The 15,291-nt window shown below is 32.2% G+C and overlaps 2 protein-coding genes across 4 annotated transcripts in view; both read right to left on the bottom strand.

Annotated features, from left to right (window-relative positions):
• Nucleotides 1–122: 122 nt before the first annotated feature.
• LOC111703909 (uncharacterized) lies at nt 123–4,121 on the bottom strand. The gene is made up of 4 exons (XM_023475997.1): nt 3,963–4,121; nt 3,399–3,428; nt 934–985; nt 123–398 (listed from the first exon to the last, which is right to left on the bottom strand). The coding sequence occupies exons 1-4, from the start codon at nt 4,031–4,033 to the stop codon at nt 237–239; spliced, it is 315 nt and encodes a 104-aa protein (XP_023331765.1). The 5' UTR covers nt 4,034–4,121; the 3' UTR covers nt 123–236.
• Nucleotides 4,122–7,894: 3,773 nt separating this feature from the next.
• The window catches only part of LOC111703908 (FMRFamide receptor), a 31,374-nt gene continuing 23,977 nt past the window's right edge, over nt 7,895–15,291 (bottom strand). For all 3 annotated transcript variants that reach the window (XM_023475994.1, XM_023475995.1, XM_023475996.1), the window contains 6 exons: nt 14,923–15,022; nt 11,218–11,273; nt 10,909–10,951; nt 10,092–10,219; nt 9,312–9,388; nt 7,895–8,998 (listed from right to left, as the gene is read on the bottom strand). In XM_023475994.1, coding sequence (XP_023331762.1) covers nt 8,944–8,998; nt 9,312–9,388; nt 10,092–10,219; nt 10,909–10,951; nt 11,218–11,273; nt 14,923–15,022 — 459 coding nt within the window. In that variant the 3' untranslated portion in view covers nt 7,895–8,943. The remainder of the gene's footprint in view (nt 8,999–9,311; nt 9,389–10,091; nt 10,220–10,908; nt 10,952–11,217; nt 11,274–14,922; nt 15,023–15,291) is intronic.

The raw sequence follows: 15,291 nt of genomic DNA, 5'->3' as shown, positions 1-15,291 counted from the left end.
TCGGTATTTGTCGTTTTTAACAATTTTCTCCTTATAGACGCAACAGATAGAAGTAAGATTAGTAGCGGCCAAAAGCGCTTTTTTATCGCATTAAGCCTATACCCCCTTTAATTTTTCGCGAACACTCCCTTTAAAGTGTGCAATAAAATGCATCCACTCTCGTGGATCGCAAACTTGCTTGCGCATTCCGCTTTTGCCCGAAATTCCGCATTTTTAATTTTGCGGAATGATTTTGATTATTTTCCCTTCTCTTTGAATTTTTTAAGAATTTTATCTGGCATAGTTTGAACCAAGCTTGTATTGGTGTTGGTTTGATTTGGTTTGGTTGAGTTCGGTTTGGTTTGGCTTGTATAGGATATTCTAAGAATATTTTCCAAGTTTGTGTTCAAAACACATTCCTAAACAAATATTTTTAAAAGTATTTTATGAGGAAAGATAATTAAAAGTGTTGAATATTTTTATTATTGTTTGGTGCAATAACTGATTCGGTTTATTTGAACTTTTAAGCTTTTTGGACTTTAAACTTTGCAAATAAAAACTTATAACAATATTTTTGGTTTTTGCACATTTATCTTCTCTCGAGGTCAACATTTAGCACAGTGAGAGAAGAGTAAGTGTTTAGAATAAACAGTTTTAAGATTTATAAAATTCTCAGATTTTTGTTGAACTTGTTAAAAGTCCTAAAACTTAAAAAGTAAAAAAAAAATCATAGCCTTTTCTTTACTTAGAATCAAATTAGAAATTATGAACATTTGTTGGCAACAAAAGTTGTAAGGCTCTTAAAAAATGGACAAAAAATCACTAATATTCAACAAAAACGCTTATTATTTAGCAGTCATCCAACTTTTGCTGCCTAAAAGTGATATTCTTTTGCAAAGAGCATTGCAGAAAGTTTTCTGGATTTTTCATATTTTCTTATTAATATGCAGTTGCCTCTTCGTTGTTGGTTATGAATACAACCATTCCATCGTTTAGCTCTGTTTCTCTAGAATGAAATTAAAAGAATTAAATAGAATTAATCTAAATATATTTTTCCACAAAATATTATACCAAAAAGAGTGCTCTTTAGATTTATCATTACATTTGTGTAATAAAGAAAATAAATGATTTTTCGTAGTGCTGTGCTTTGTATAGAAAAATAACAACGATACAGGTGTTACAAACGGGGAAAGGCAGGCAGCCATAAGCCACAAAATGCTCCCTTTCCATTCCACTTATTTTATTTTTGAGCCACAACCCAAAAGTCTTCCATGCCACATCATGGCAAATTCCGGCAAATTTAGGGCATTGAAATCGCATTTTTTTTGTTCCTGCCGTATCACGCAAAATATCATACCTTCATACATTTTAGAAGTTTATTTTAATCAATGAATTGGGTGTTCAGGTTATTAACCCTATCCCTGCTGGGCTACTTAAAAACCAGGATATGCTGGGGGAGGGGTCAATTTGACCCCCCCCCCTCTAAATCCCATGTTTGATGTCAAAATATGACAAATGATACATCATTAGAAAGCTCTTGTGCTCTACTTTTAGAATCTGCAAAAAAATTTCCAAATTTGCAAAAATTGATTTTTTTATTGCAAAATCCAGTTATATAGTAAAAATGTTTGCAAAAAAAAATTGTCCAAAAAATAAAAAAATTATACATTTTTGAAAAGCCCTTGACCATGCCATTTCAAATATGCAAAAAGTTTTGCAAAATTTTAAATAACCCGATATTTAATCAAGAAAAACTAAAAATGTGCAAATTTTCTTTGACAGGTTGTTTGCAAAAAATTTGCAATTTTTTTCGCAAAATTGTGCAATCCGTTTCCTTATGTCATAGGCTTTCCAAAAAGCTCAATTTTATCAAAATCTGACAAGTGAAAGTGGGTCAAAACAAAGATTTAGTTTGTTACAGGCAAAAGCAGTCATTCAGGCAGTGTGCAGGCCTAAATGGAGGGCTTTGGGTATGTAAGAAAAGTCAGAAAATTTCAACAGCCTCAGACCAATACTTTTTGAGTTATGTAAAAAAAACTACAGGGGGGAGGGTCAAATTGACCCCCCCCCAAACAGGAATAGGGTTAACTGGTTTGCATTATACAAAGAAAATGTTACGTCATTTAACGTATTGTGAGCACTGAGACTAATTGTTTTGGGTAGTCTAAAGAAAAAGAAAAGATGAGAAAAATCAAAATATTAACGTTGCAGATTTCCTCAAAACAATTCTATTTTGCAATTTTCTTGTTAAATAGTGCACATTTTTGGTTATGGGCACCTTTTGAACTATGGTGCATACTTTTTTCTATTCATAATGTTTTCAAAAATAAACCATTTTAGAGGAAAGATTGAATTTATTTTTGGGGAAAATAAGTTTACCAGTTTACATTAAAGGAATCGTCATTATTTCAACTTATAACTTAAATATAAACTCTTAATATATTTTTGAAAATCACAATTTCAATGCACTCAATCATTGTTTATAAACGTAGTAACTGCCAGAAGACTAAAATGCTGTGGCATGGAAGACCGTACGGTTGTCGCTCATAGTTGCATGGTTGACAAAAATACTAATATGTGGCATGGACGGGGAAAATAGTGTGGCCTTTTGCCGCCTGCCTCCTCTCGGTCGTTTGACCCAGAAAAGATGAGACTTTAATCATGACCATCATGACCAGAAACTGTTAAAACTAAAAATTCTAATAAGATTTACTGTCTTGTATGTATTCTGTTAATGGCGTATTAGAAAGTAACAAGACAATAGCTGCAGGATATAATTATATGTATAAAAGAAGGCTAAATAAGTTCTTTACAGTCGTCTCTGAAGTCACATTCGTTGTGGGTTACCCTGTAAAAAGTAATATTTGAAAAACAAACTGGAAAAAATATAAAATCATTAACCCTATCTCTGCTGGGGTACTTGAAAACCAGGATTTGCTGGGTGGGGGTCAATTTGACCCCCCCTCCTCTAAATCTAATGTTTGATGTCCAAATATGACAAATGATACATCATTGGAAAGCTCTTGTGCTCTACTTTTAGAGTCTGCAAAAAAATTGCAAATTTGCAAAATTGAATTTTTCATATATAGTAATATAGTTAATAGGATAAATGTTTGCAAAATAAAAATTTGTCCAAAAAAAGAAAAAATATTATATTTTTGAAAAGCCCTTGCCATTTCAAATATGCAAAAAATTTAGCAAAATTTTAAATAACCTGATTTTTAATCAAGAAAAACTAACAATGTGCAAATTTCCTTTGACAGGTTGTTTGCAAAAAAATTGCAATTTTTTCGCAAAACTTGTGCAATTCCCCCCCCAGTCTGTTTAAGGTTACTTACGATGAAAAATGTTGTGACTAATAATCAAGAAAAAAATTTAATTTTGGAATTGAATTTTTTTGTTAAACTTTGTTTGTCTACCTAAAATATTCTACAAACTGCTCCGTGATCCTTCAAATAAAAAAATAGGTCATTTTTTAGTTTATGTATTTTGATCAGAGCAAGAAAGGTATTATTATAATAAATAATCTTACAATCTTACAATCTTGCAATCTTACAATCTTGCAATCTTACAATCTTACAATCTTTACAATCTTACAATCTTGCAATCTTACAATCTTACAATCTTACAATCATGCAATCTTACAATCTTACAATCTTACAATCTTACAATCTTACAATCTTACAATCTTGCAATCTTACAATCTTACAATCTTACAATCTTACAATCTTACAATCTTACAATCTTACAATCTTACAATCTTACAACCTCGCAATCTTACAATCTTACAATCTTACAATCTTACAATCTTACAATCTTACAACCTCACAATCTTACAATCTTACAATCTTACAATAGATTTTACATATGGTTAGTTTTAGACAGTTTTTTATATTTCAGATTTCACATAAATTGCAGACATCAATCAAATGTAAATATTTCCACAAAAATTGTGCGTAAATCGACTTAGAAACACGTATCACCTTTGATATTCACAGCATTCAAATAGAAGCAAACGAGTTGAAAATAGAACTAGAATTGCCAAAAACATCATTTTCAAGATTGATATGTCAGATGTTAATCATTCTGGAAAAATAAATCGCCATGTTATTTTCTACAAAAATATGATGTTCTGAGTTTGGTTTATGTTGAGGGATTGATTGAATGTTAAATATTGAAAGGTTTATATTGATATTCTTGTAATAAATATTATATTAGAAGTAGAACATTTTTATAACATTGTCTGAACAATTTAATTGAGACATAAGCACATGCCATAAAAACCCTAGTTTTCTATTTTTATATATATTTTTTTTTATATTTTTGCAGGCTGATTTTTTTTTTAAAAATATGTAAGATTTTAAAATTTTGGCTATTTTTTATCTTATTTTCAACTCTTTAACACTTATTAAATTGTTTAACAATAAATCTGCGTTTTTTCTTTAAGTTTTATAAAAAAAATTTTACCTGCTAACATTGCTTTCTTCGTACATTTCAAAATATATATTTATGCAGATTCTTCACTGTTTTTGTTAGGGATTTTACATAATCCTTAGAATATGATTTTTTTAATTTTTGAGGAAAAGTTGTTGTTCTGAGCATGTATACAAAACATATCTTAACGTACTCATGTCAGCATAAAATTCAAACAATAAGTATACTAAAGTATAACTTTAAATTTTGTGTCCGTCTCCAATATTATCTTGACTTCGAAGTTCAACTGGAGTGTGTTTTTAAATATTAATATATGCATAAAGAGAATTCCAATGCATGAAGGGGTGTACACAGGTATCTTTCCGTAGGGAAGGGGGGGGGACATTTTTTCAGGTATGAGGGGTGGTGTCTTCCATATGGTCCTAAAATCTCTTGAAAACTACAATATGATAACTATTTAGTTAACTAAAAATGAAGATATTTATAGAAATTTTAATAGATCATAAACGTATTATATGTAGTAAAACTTTGTTGTGACAAATTCACAAAATTTGCTAAATATTTTCGACACTTTCGGTATTTTGTCATTTACTAGCTACCTCTGGATTTATATTACGCGGAATATGGAATACCATATGAGACAGGAATCGAGTTGTTCCACGTAACTCATTATATGTTTTAATACAAGTTTTGCTGACAATTCTTTATTTTAAAATGACGGCCAAGGGATGCAAAAACATTTTACAAGATTTAGTTTATTTTTTTATTTAAAAACTTAGGAATTGTATTCAATAATTAAACATTAGTCTGGTTTATTTATTTTTTTATTTAAAAACGTATTATTTGATAGGAAAAAAATTTAAAAATCATATTTTAAAAATATGATGACATTTAAAAACGTTCTTTACGATATGAGTGAGCGGTCTGCAAACATTTATCTGATTTTAAGAACTGGGCTGACTTTCAGGCAGCTTAGTCAAACTGTACAATTAACACGCAGATAGTGTACGGCAAAATGGTACAGTTCACTGTTACTTAACTTAGAATCTTATAACCAAGCTAAGAACATTCCCCTGGTTCCTGATCGGACAACCAAACAAACAGATTCACAGATATTGTTACTTCAAATATAGATGCATGGTGATGTGGGGGAATGAATCGATTTTTGGTCCATGTTATTCCATACTCTCTTCACACGATGCATTAATGATAAATCAGGAAACATTTTTTCCGGCATTTTCACAAAACTACATAAATTCAGTGTTTTTACTGCAGACAAAATTACTTCCAAAGCATAATATGTCGAAATATTACAAGTGATCTTTTTTGTAAATCTTTGAAGTGTAAGGAATTGGGTGGTTACCAGGAAGTTTTAGCCTAAACCTCGAATTCAACTAGTTTACATAGACTATAAACATAGACATAGACTATGGTAGATAGGAATTAGCTGTGTTGAGTTGAGACTCTGATAGTTTTGCATCTTTTTTTGAAGATTAGAGTTTGAGGCAATTCCTGTTTTGAAGATAAACTGAGTTTTGTTCACTACTGAAGTTTATTAGAGTTGCCTTAATTGAGATATTCTGGTTGGTCTTCAGCTCATTTATAGATAAAGGGACTACTCCTAAGTTTAGAGGAGGTAGATTATTTTAAAAGATTTTTTAAATCTACGTAAAGGAAAGGTCAAAAGTCTTTTGGCAAAAACTTTAAAATCAAACATACGTACACAACTTTCAATAAGTAATTGTCTAATATTTAATATATTTGCAAATGATTCTATGTGCAAAATCTATTTTATAGTAGGATAGTTTTTCCTTTATTAACTCTATTCCTGCTGGGGGGGGGGGGGGATTCCGTTTGACCCCCCCTGTAGTTTTTTTTTACATAACTCAAAAAGTATTGGTCTGAGGCTGTTGAAATTTTCTGACTTTTCTTACACACCCAAAGCCCTCCCTTTAGGCCTAAAACCGGGCTTAAATACTAACTGCCTGAGTCCTCAGGCACACTGCCTGAATGACTGCTTTTTGCCTGTACCAAACTAAATCTTTGTTTTGACCCACTTTCACTTGTCAGATTTTGATAAAATTTATCTTTTTGGAAAGCCTATGACATAAGAAAACGGATTGCACAAGTTTTGCGAAAAAAATTGCAAATATTTTGCAAACAACTTGTCAAATGAAATTTGCACATTTTTAGTTTTTCTTGATTAAAAATCAGGTTATTTAAAATTTTGCAAAACTTTTTGCATATTTGTAATGGCATGGTCAAGGGCTTTTCAAAAATGTATAATTTTTCATTTTTTGGACAATTTTTTTTGCAAACATTTTTACTATGTAACTGAATTTTGCGATAAAAAATTCAATTTTTGCAAATTTTCAAATTTTTTGCAGATTCTAAAATTAGAGCACCAGAGCTTTCTAATGATGTATCATTTGTCATATTTGGACATAAAACATGGGATTTAGAGGGGGGGGGTCAAATTGACCCCCCCCCCCAGCATATCCTTGTTTTAATTACCCCAGCAGGGATAGGGTTAATAATCGAAGGTTTAATTAGAAGGTATTTTTCGCCTAGATAAATTCATTAATTTTTCTTTACAAAATTTTTTAAGTTGCTAAGGTGGCTTCACATTTCCTTTTTGAACAGCGCCAATTTTCAATTTTTTTACTACCAAGTCCATTGGAGATATATGAGAAATGTTGATTATCAATTATGGCTGGTCTGCCTCGTTTGGTTTTCCCTGCCTGAATTAAAGACGTTATTGTCAACATCATGAATGTCAAAACCAAACTAAATGATTTGTACTTTCAAAAAAAAAATTGTCAAATTTTGTCAGTAAAAATTGCGTATTTGTTTGTTCCAATAACTGGTTAAATATTATTTGAAGAATTTTAATCTAGGCGAAAATTACTCTCCAATGTTATCTAGGCAAAATGTTATCTAGGCGAAATGTTATCTAGGCGAAATGTTGTCTAGACAAACTGTGTCTAGGCAAAATGTTATCTAGGTAAAATGTTGTCTAGACAAATTGTGTCTTGGCAAAATTTTATCTAGGCGAAATGTTATCTAGGCGAAATCTTGTTTATACAAACTGTGTCTAGGAAAAATTTTATCTAGGCATAATGTTGTCTAGGCAAAATGTTATCTAGGCGAAATCTTGTCTAGACAAACTGTGTCCAGGCAAAATGTTTTCAAGGCAAAATGTTGTCTATTGCGAACTTGAACTAGGCGAACATGTTCCTCGTCCCAGAGGGAGGGCGGCCGCCCTCCCCTAGCAACTAAGAGGGAGGGGCGCCGACCCCTTCCTCTGCAATTTTTAAATAAAGAACGTTAATATCAATATCATAGGAAATTGAAGTAAGAGAACCTTTTCTAAGTGAACCAACCATTATTTGAGCGGCGGCTTAAATTTGAGCCGCCCCTCAAATTCTTTAAATTCGGCCTCAGGATATCAAAGTAAACAAAGTCAACAAAACTCATTAAACACAACTTTTCCTATATTTATTTTACTATTTACATATTATCTATTTAGTTTATAAACTCATTTATTTACACATTTACTCAGAGTCACTGGGTTTTTCATATTATGTACAAAGTAATTAATTTATCAATTATCTGAGAACATATTTACGAGGCGAGGTTTTCACACATTCTTTAATCAGCAGGGTTTTTGAAGGAAAAAAAAACAATGTTCTTTACAATATCACAGCGGTTGGTCAAATATATTCATAAAATGTATAAAATATATAAAATGTATAAAATGTATAAAAATTTAGTTATTCATATTTTAAAAACATTTTTTTCTTTAAGCATATTGGAAACCACTTGTTTCCTAGTTACAATTTGATTGTATTTTACCCTGTTGCCTAGATAGAATTTAGTCGTAACACCTCCTGTTTCCTAGCTAGAATTCAGCTGTAACATCTCCTGTTAACTAGCTAGAATTCAGCTGTAACATCTCCTGTTAACTAGCTAGAATTCAGCTGTAACATCTCCTGTTAACTAGCTAGAATTCAGCTGTAATATCTCCTGTTTACTAGCTAGAATTCAGCTGTAACATCAACTGTTTCCTAACTATAATTCACCTGTTTCCCAGCTACAAATCATCTATAACATCTCCTGTAACCTAACTAGAATTTAGCTGTATCATCTCCTGTTTCCTAACTAGAATTTAGTTGTAGTATCTCCTGTTTCTCGGCTACAATTCAATTGTACTATACCCTGTTTCCTAGCTGCAATTCAGCTGTAACATCCCCTGTTCCTAGCTAGAATTTAGTTGTTGTATCTCCTGTTTCCGAGCTAAAATTTATTTGTAGTATCTCCTGTTTCCATGCTAAAATTCAGTGTTCTGACTGTTTCCTGGCCACAATTCAGATGTAGTTTCTCCTGTTTCCTAGCTACAATTCAGATGTAGATTCTCCTGTTTCCTAGCTACAATTCAGATGTAGTATCTCCTGTTTCCTAGCTACAATTCAGATGTAGTATCTCCTGTTTCCTAGCTACAATTCAGATGTAGTATCTCCTGTTTCCTAGCTACAACTCTGTTGTAGCATCTCCGTTTTCTTGGTCCAGAAGAGGCAGAACATTCCTGAAAGTTTAAAGGTTCATTTTTTAAATGAAAAAGGTAACAAGATGATAAATGTTGATATCTGGCCCCTTTACAGAATATATCAATTCATGATGAATATAATTATGCTTTAACCCTATTCCTTCGTATCCTGGTTTTCAAGTACCCCAGCAGGGATAGGGTTAAACAACAAATGACACCCTGAGGATTTAGCTGCAAAATGTGCTCTCATGTATGTTCATCATAAGTGTACCCAATATATATTTTTGAATCCCTCATCTTGCAAGCAAAAAGGAGGGATATAACTGTTTGTATTGTCGTGGATAAAAGCTACCTTGAGTTAGAGAGGTGTGTGAAGACTGTATTCCTTCTGGAACCTTCTAGCTCTTCAATTCGTTCCAGACTGGTTCCCTAATTATAGAAATCACACCGTTTTAAATATATTTATTAATCAGTCATCGTAGTACTATGCTCAACAATCTTTTACAAGGAAATTACTGCTTTCCCTATTACTTTAAATACATTTAAGATTTTAACTGACTGAGACCTGAAGATGTACTTAATGAAGGTGTGCTTGGTGATGAACCTCCTCCAACTGACCTGAGATCTGAAGATGTACTTGACAAAGGTGTGCTTGGTGATGAACCTCCTCTAACTGACCTGAGATCTGAAGATGTACTTGATAAAGGTGTGTTCGGTGATGAACCTCCTCTAACCGACCTGAGATCTGAAGATGTACTTGACGAAGGTGTGCTCAACCATGAACCTCCTCTAACTGACCTGAGATCTGAAGATGTACTTGACGAAGATATGCTCGGTACCTCTAACTGACCTGAGATCTGAAGATGTACTTGACGAAGGTGTGCGCGGTGATGAACCTTCTCTAACTGACCTCTTGACGAAGGTGTGCTCGGTAATGAGCCAACTTTAACTGACCTGAGATCTCAAGATGTACTTGACGAAGGTGTGCTCGGTGATGAACCTCTTCTAACTGACCTAATACTCAAGATGTACTTGACAAAGGTGTGCTCAGTCATGATCATCCTCTAACTGACCTGAGATCTGAAGATGTACTTGACGAAGGTGTGCCGGTGATGAACCTCCTCTAACTTACCTGAGATCTGAAGATGTACTTGACGAAGGTGTGTTCGGTGATGAACCTCCTCTGCTTGATGAAGTAGACAAGGGCTGTGAAGGAACCATTCAACGTTGTCAAGAAGTTGGACATACTGCTGATTTTAGCTGAAAATAAAAAAAAACTATATTCTCAAGCTCTTTGCTTAATCATTTGTTCAATAAAATCATTCTTTCAGTAAAAAATGATATTTTTTTAAATCGTTCATTCGGTAAAGACCTATTTTTAAAAATTTTGTTCTACTAATTGTTCGTTCAGTAAAAAAAATCTTTCGTTTATTTAAAAAACAATTTTATTGTTAAGTTCGTTAGAAGAATTTTATCATTTTTTAATTTCTCTGAACGATCCATTTTGTTCGTCCATTGTTCGTTTATTTTCTGAAGGACACCCTTTTTCACGAAATATTTCGTTAAAAGAAAACGATGCCCGTCTCTAACCATGGGTACCCTTAGGTCGACATAGGCTTCAATGAATCGATTGTTGCGATAAAACAAAAAATAATTATTTAATTCCTAGTAAACGGGGGGAAGTAACAATGACCAGAAAATAATAATGATTATGTAAACCTGGGCAACGCTGTGTATTTCAGCTATTGATTTATAGCAATTTATTTTAAAAGCGAAACCACAATTAAAAATGATCAACTTTCAAATAGAAGATTATTGATGTCTCATAAAAAATAAAGAAAAACAACGACATTCTGGTTTTACAATGTATACAAAGAGAAAATGTTCACAATTGAAATAGAAGATGGGCGCGAAGCGCCCTGACAGCTTAGTTTAGATAAAAGACAAACCTATCCAATCAGGCCACTCGTAGTCTGATAATGCTTTTCCTTTCTGAAAAAAATAAAGATCAATCAAACTTTTTTCAATCAAACTCAATTTGTCTATAAATCCCTAAATCTTGCAACATAAAAGGTAAACCTTAGATATTTCAAAATAAGACAATTGGATCTAACACAATTAATAATTTGAAATTCAGAATTACTTCTTTCAAAGAACCAGTCTTATTAGTTCTTTTTTACATATTTGCCCATTAAAAAATGGTGAAATATTTCCGACACAATTTGAAATTGCATGTGTAAAAAAGTGGGATATCTCACCTGTGTAATCTCCCACACCGTTGGTAGCCATTTTAGACTGTGGCAAACCATGAACACTGAAATAAATTTGAAATTAAAGACTGAAGGAGAATGTTAGATTCATTTGATGTAACTGGTACGACTTGATGACCTCGTAGCTCCACTAGTTTTGATGTAACTGGTACGACTTGATACCCTCGTAGCTCCACTAGTTTTGATGTAACTGGTACGACTTGATGTCCCCGTAGCTCTACTAGTTTTGATGTTAGGCACAAGTATGAGACAAGCAAATTAATGCAGGTTATATATTAGGAATAAAACGCATTTTGGTTTTCTCATTAGATTTTCAGTTTAAGAAGTAATAAGAAGTAATGCGTAATAAATTTTATCTGGCGTTCAAATTACTTGAGATTGACGTGACTAGCGAGTCTTGCACGAGTTAAGAGAAACTAATTTTGAGTTGTATTAGAGATCATTCTTGATAAATAGTGAATGCGATTGTAGCATAAAATATAGAACATATTTAACATGAAATATAGCACATGTAGCATGAGTTATAGCGTATGAGCCGTGAAATTTAGCACACGAAGCATGGATTTTAACGTATATGTTACATAGATTATAGCAAATGTTACATAAATTATAGAATACGTAAAATGAACTATTGCAGAAGTAGCAAGAAATATAGCATATGTAGCATGAAATATAGCATATGTAGCAGGAAATATAGCATATGTTGCATGACATATTGCACATTTAAAAATTAAATATAGCACATGTCACATGAACTATAGAACATGTAGCATAAAATATGGTGAATGTAGCATATAAGATTGTAAACGTAGCATTAGAGTTAAAAAAGAACAAACTGTGATTGAAAGTTACAGTTTGGAGGGAAATAGACAAAACTGTAGTGAGAGAACAAAAATAATGTAGCATTAGAGAAATATATGCAATGTTTGGTTTGGGACAAAGAATATCAAAGATGAAGAATAAAACATGTCAGTAGCAGTATGCAGCAAGAGAGATTGTTAGAATATGGCATGAGAAACTGCATGTACGCAATAATGCATGAATAAATAAATGTAAAGTATGGAAACAAAGAATATTGAATAAGGACATACAAAGAATACAGAGTCTGTTATTAGGGCATTAGAAATAGCATGTTTTTACAAATAAAAAAAACTGATTCTCTAAGAAAGATTAGAACTGTGTGAAAATTCTCAAAATGCATGAGGTGTTTAAAATTGTCGTATGTTCTTAACCCAATTTTTTCGTTTTATTCTCAAATATCTTTGCCATAAATGTTCAATGATGGTTGAATTGATACATTATATCAAAATTTAAAGTTTCAATTTGGAAAATAATTGTTTTTAAAAATTCAGTTTAATTTAAAAGACATTGGATTTGAGATAGATATATTTTGGCAAAATATTTCTAATCTGAACAATCGATCACGTTTTTTGTGTAAAATTTATTTTTGATCATCCAGATAAAAAAGGAATATTTGATAAGTGAGATTTAGCTTATTATGGTCGAAAGAAAACTGTTACACTATGCTACCTTAAATGGCTGAAAAAACTGCTTCCACTACACGATCAATTACTTCTTCACTTTTGCAATTTTTTATTTAATTTTGATGTACGGAGTAGGGTTTAAGTACGGGCAAACGGCTGGTCAGTGGTTTGTGTTCAAATAGTCAATAACTTTCTTTTTGTTTAATTAAGTTACAGAACTAAGATTTACAGTTATTGTAAATCCCTTTAAAAATAAATGTGCTAACGTGTGTCCAATATTAATATTTGTAAAAAAATAAACAAATTTTTTAAAAATTTATCCGACGTTATACTTTTTCATCTCTTTTAAACCTCTCCATAGCTAGAACCTTAACCCCTCAATTTAGAGGTATACTTTGTTTTACCAGCTGACTTTGAAAAATTTGGAATAGAGATATGTGTCACACTCCCCTATATTAACTCTAATTGATTCTCTATGTCTTTAGCTTTCAAAAAAATGTTTTTGATGATTTTTTATCATTGTGTATATATATTATCTTGATATAAGTCTGAATATAATCATATATTTATGTTTAATTTCTTTATTTTTACCTAAATCCAAGGTCAAAATGCAATGAAAGTTATTTCAAAGGTGTACGCATCTTTTGTACTGCGCAGTGTACTGTCTCTGGGCGGTAATGTAAACACAAGACGGATGTCGAAGCCTGACATGGGATCTATCTTTCACATAAAAAAAATCAATGAAATAGCCACCTCGTATACTAAACAAACACTAATGCATCTTTCTTGTTTACAAATTCCGCCCATTGAGAGAGAACTGGTTTCAATATGTTCGCAGAGTATACGCAACTGCAATTAACTTTCCTTGCATTATAACCTTGCCTCAATCTTTATCCTTTAAAGTTCTTATCTAATGTACAATGTACACAAATATGCACTTTGAGAATTTGTATGTTAACAAGATAAATACATTAAACAAAACCATTATTCATTGTTTATTTTCTCTTCAGCAATTTTGTTTAGTTTTGATAAAGCTAAAAATAACAAATGAATTGAGTATTTGCCTTCAACTTTGCTAATCCTTATACTGTTGGAAACAGATAGTAAACGTCATTGATTCAGCTTGTTATGAAAAGTTTTATTAATTTTCAAAACAGGGTTGACTTTGATGTCGAAACGCCTTGGGCTTTGACTTCTCCGCTCTTACTCAATTATTTTTATTTGTAGCTCTAAACATCTTCAGTTCAGAACATGAAAACACTTGCTGGTATCTCTAGTTTTTAAGATTTAATTGGTAAAATTCTTATTGACAGTGTGAGAGCTTGGAATACTGCATTCTCTGTTCAACCACCACCATACATTGCCGGTCACTCGCTTTAACAGAATTTAAAGCTTAAAATACCTACGCATTATTACGCCATTGAATCAAGAAGATATAGAGATTAGAAAATTAGAGTTTGTGACAAAGACTCAATTCCTTTCGTGAAATGGTTAAGCTGTATGCGTTAGCAGATCAGGAATAGTGAATATTATTCTGGTAGTTTATCTTAACAAGTTGAACGACCATAGCTAGTTACCCATAGATAAATAAATAAACATAAATAGCTTATGTACGCAAAATCACCAAGAATTGTACAGTCCGCGAACTCATACTTCTAGGGGTCAAAGTGTACTTCAATGATAAGCGGGGTGGTTTGGTGTTCTAATGGATTTCATAGAATAGAGTGTAAAATAACTCCGGGAATGGAACTATTTGAACAACAATATTTCACTGAGCAATATATCATATTGACGAGAACTGATGAAGGACATGAGAAGGATTAAACTAACTTAAATTTCTCTCTACAGAACTCATGTACACCACAAGTACTCAAGCCAATGTTCACAACCGACCTTGTTAATCCATATAATATCTTTAAAACATATCTGTACATTTATATCTTTCAAGATGAAAAATGTCGTCTTATGCGCAATCTATCTTTATCTACAGGGTGTCCCACGAAACATGACAGTTGGTGAATAGTTTACAATGTCTTTTTCCAGAATTTGTTAAGTTGTTTGATACCAAAGAGAAATAAAAATATTATATGGGAGTCATGTTATATTAAACTTGATTTCAAAGTAAAAGATAATGAAGCAAAAGATTTTTTGACTAAAAATAACGATTTATTAAATGTCATATTTCGTGGGACACCCTGTATGTAGTTACCTATAACAATGAGAATACTGATTTTTGAGAGATTAACTTCCTTCCGTCGTTGAGATCGTATTCCGGGATTAAACCCAAGCACACCAAGATCATCATCATTCTTAAACAAAACCATTTGAAGGATAAAGGGACTGTAAACATAGTTTCAGGTTACCCTCCATGCACAAATGGCAATAGCCGATATACAACGGTATCCTTCAAAGCTTTGTCTGATGAGGGGAAGAAGGCCAACCACAACAATTTCTCGTTCGAGCCACATTCTCCTCAATTTCTCGTCCGAGCCACCTCTAAATCCTCGTCCTTTCAATATTATTTTTTTAAGTATCTGATCCTTTCAGATAAAACTATTTTTTAAGAATCAAGCCACGT

Source organism: Eurytemora carolleeae, unplaced genomic scaffold (assembly GCF_000591075.1).
Source record: "Eurytemora carolleeae unplaced genomic scaffold, Eaff_2.0 scaffold557, whole genome shotgun sequence".
Lineage (NCBI taxonomy): Eukaryota > Metazoa > Arthropoda > Copepoda > Calanoida > Temoridae > Eurytemora > Eurytemora carolleeae.
This window is presented reverse-complemented; position numbering and strand designations above follow the sequence as displayed.

Excerpts from the sequence above, each read along its gene's own strand:
- LOC111703909 (XM_023475997.1), bottom strand. The coding sequence starts at position 4,033 with ATGATGTTTTTGGCAATTCTAGTTCTATTTTCAACTCGTTTGCTTCTA. Across the intron at positions 986-3,398 it reads CAGTTTGTAGAATATTTTAG|AGAAACAGAGCTAAACGATG; the intron begins GTAGACAAACAA and ends ATTTCATTCTAG. Across the intron at positions 399-933 it reads TCATAACCAACAACGAAGAG|GAATGTGTTTTGAACACAAA; the intron begins GCAACTGCATAT and ends ATATTTGTTTAG.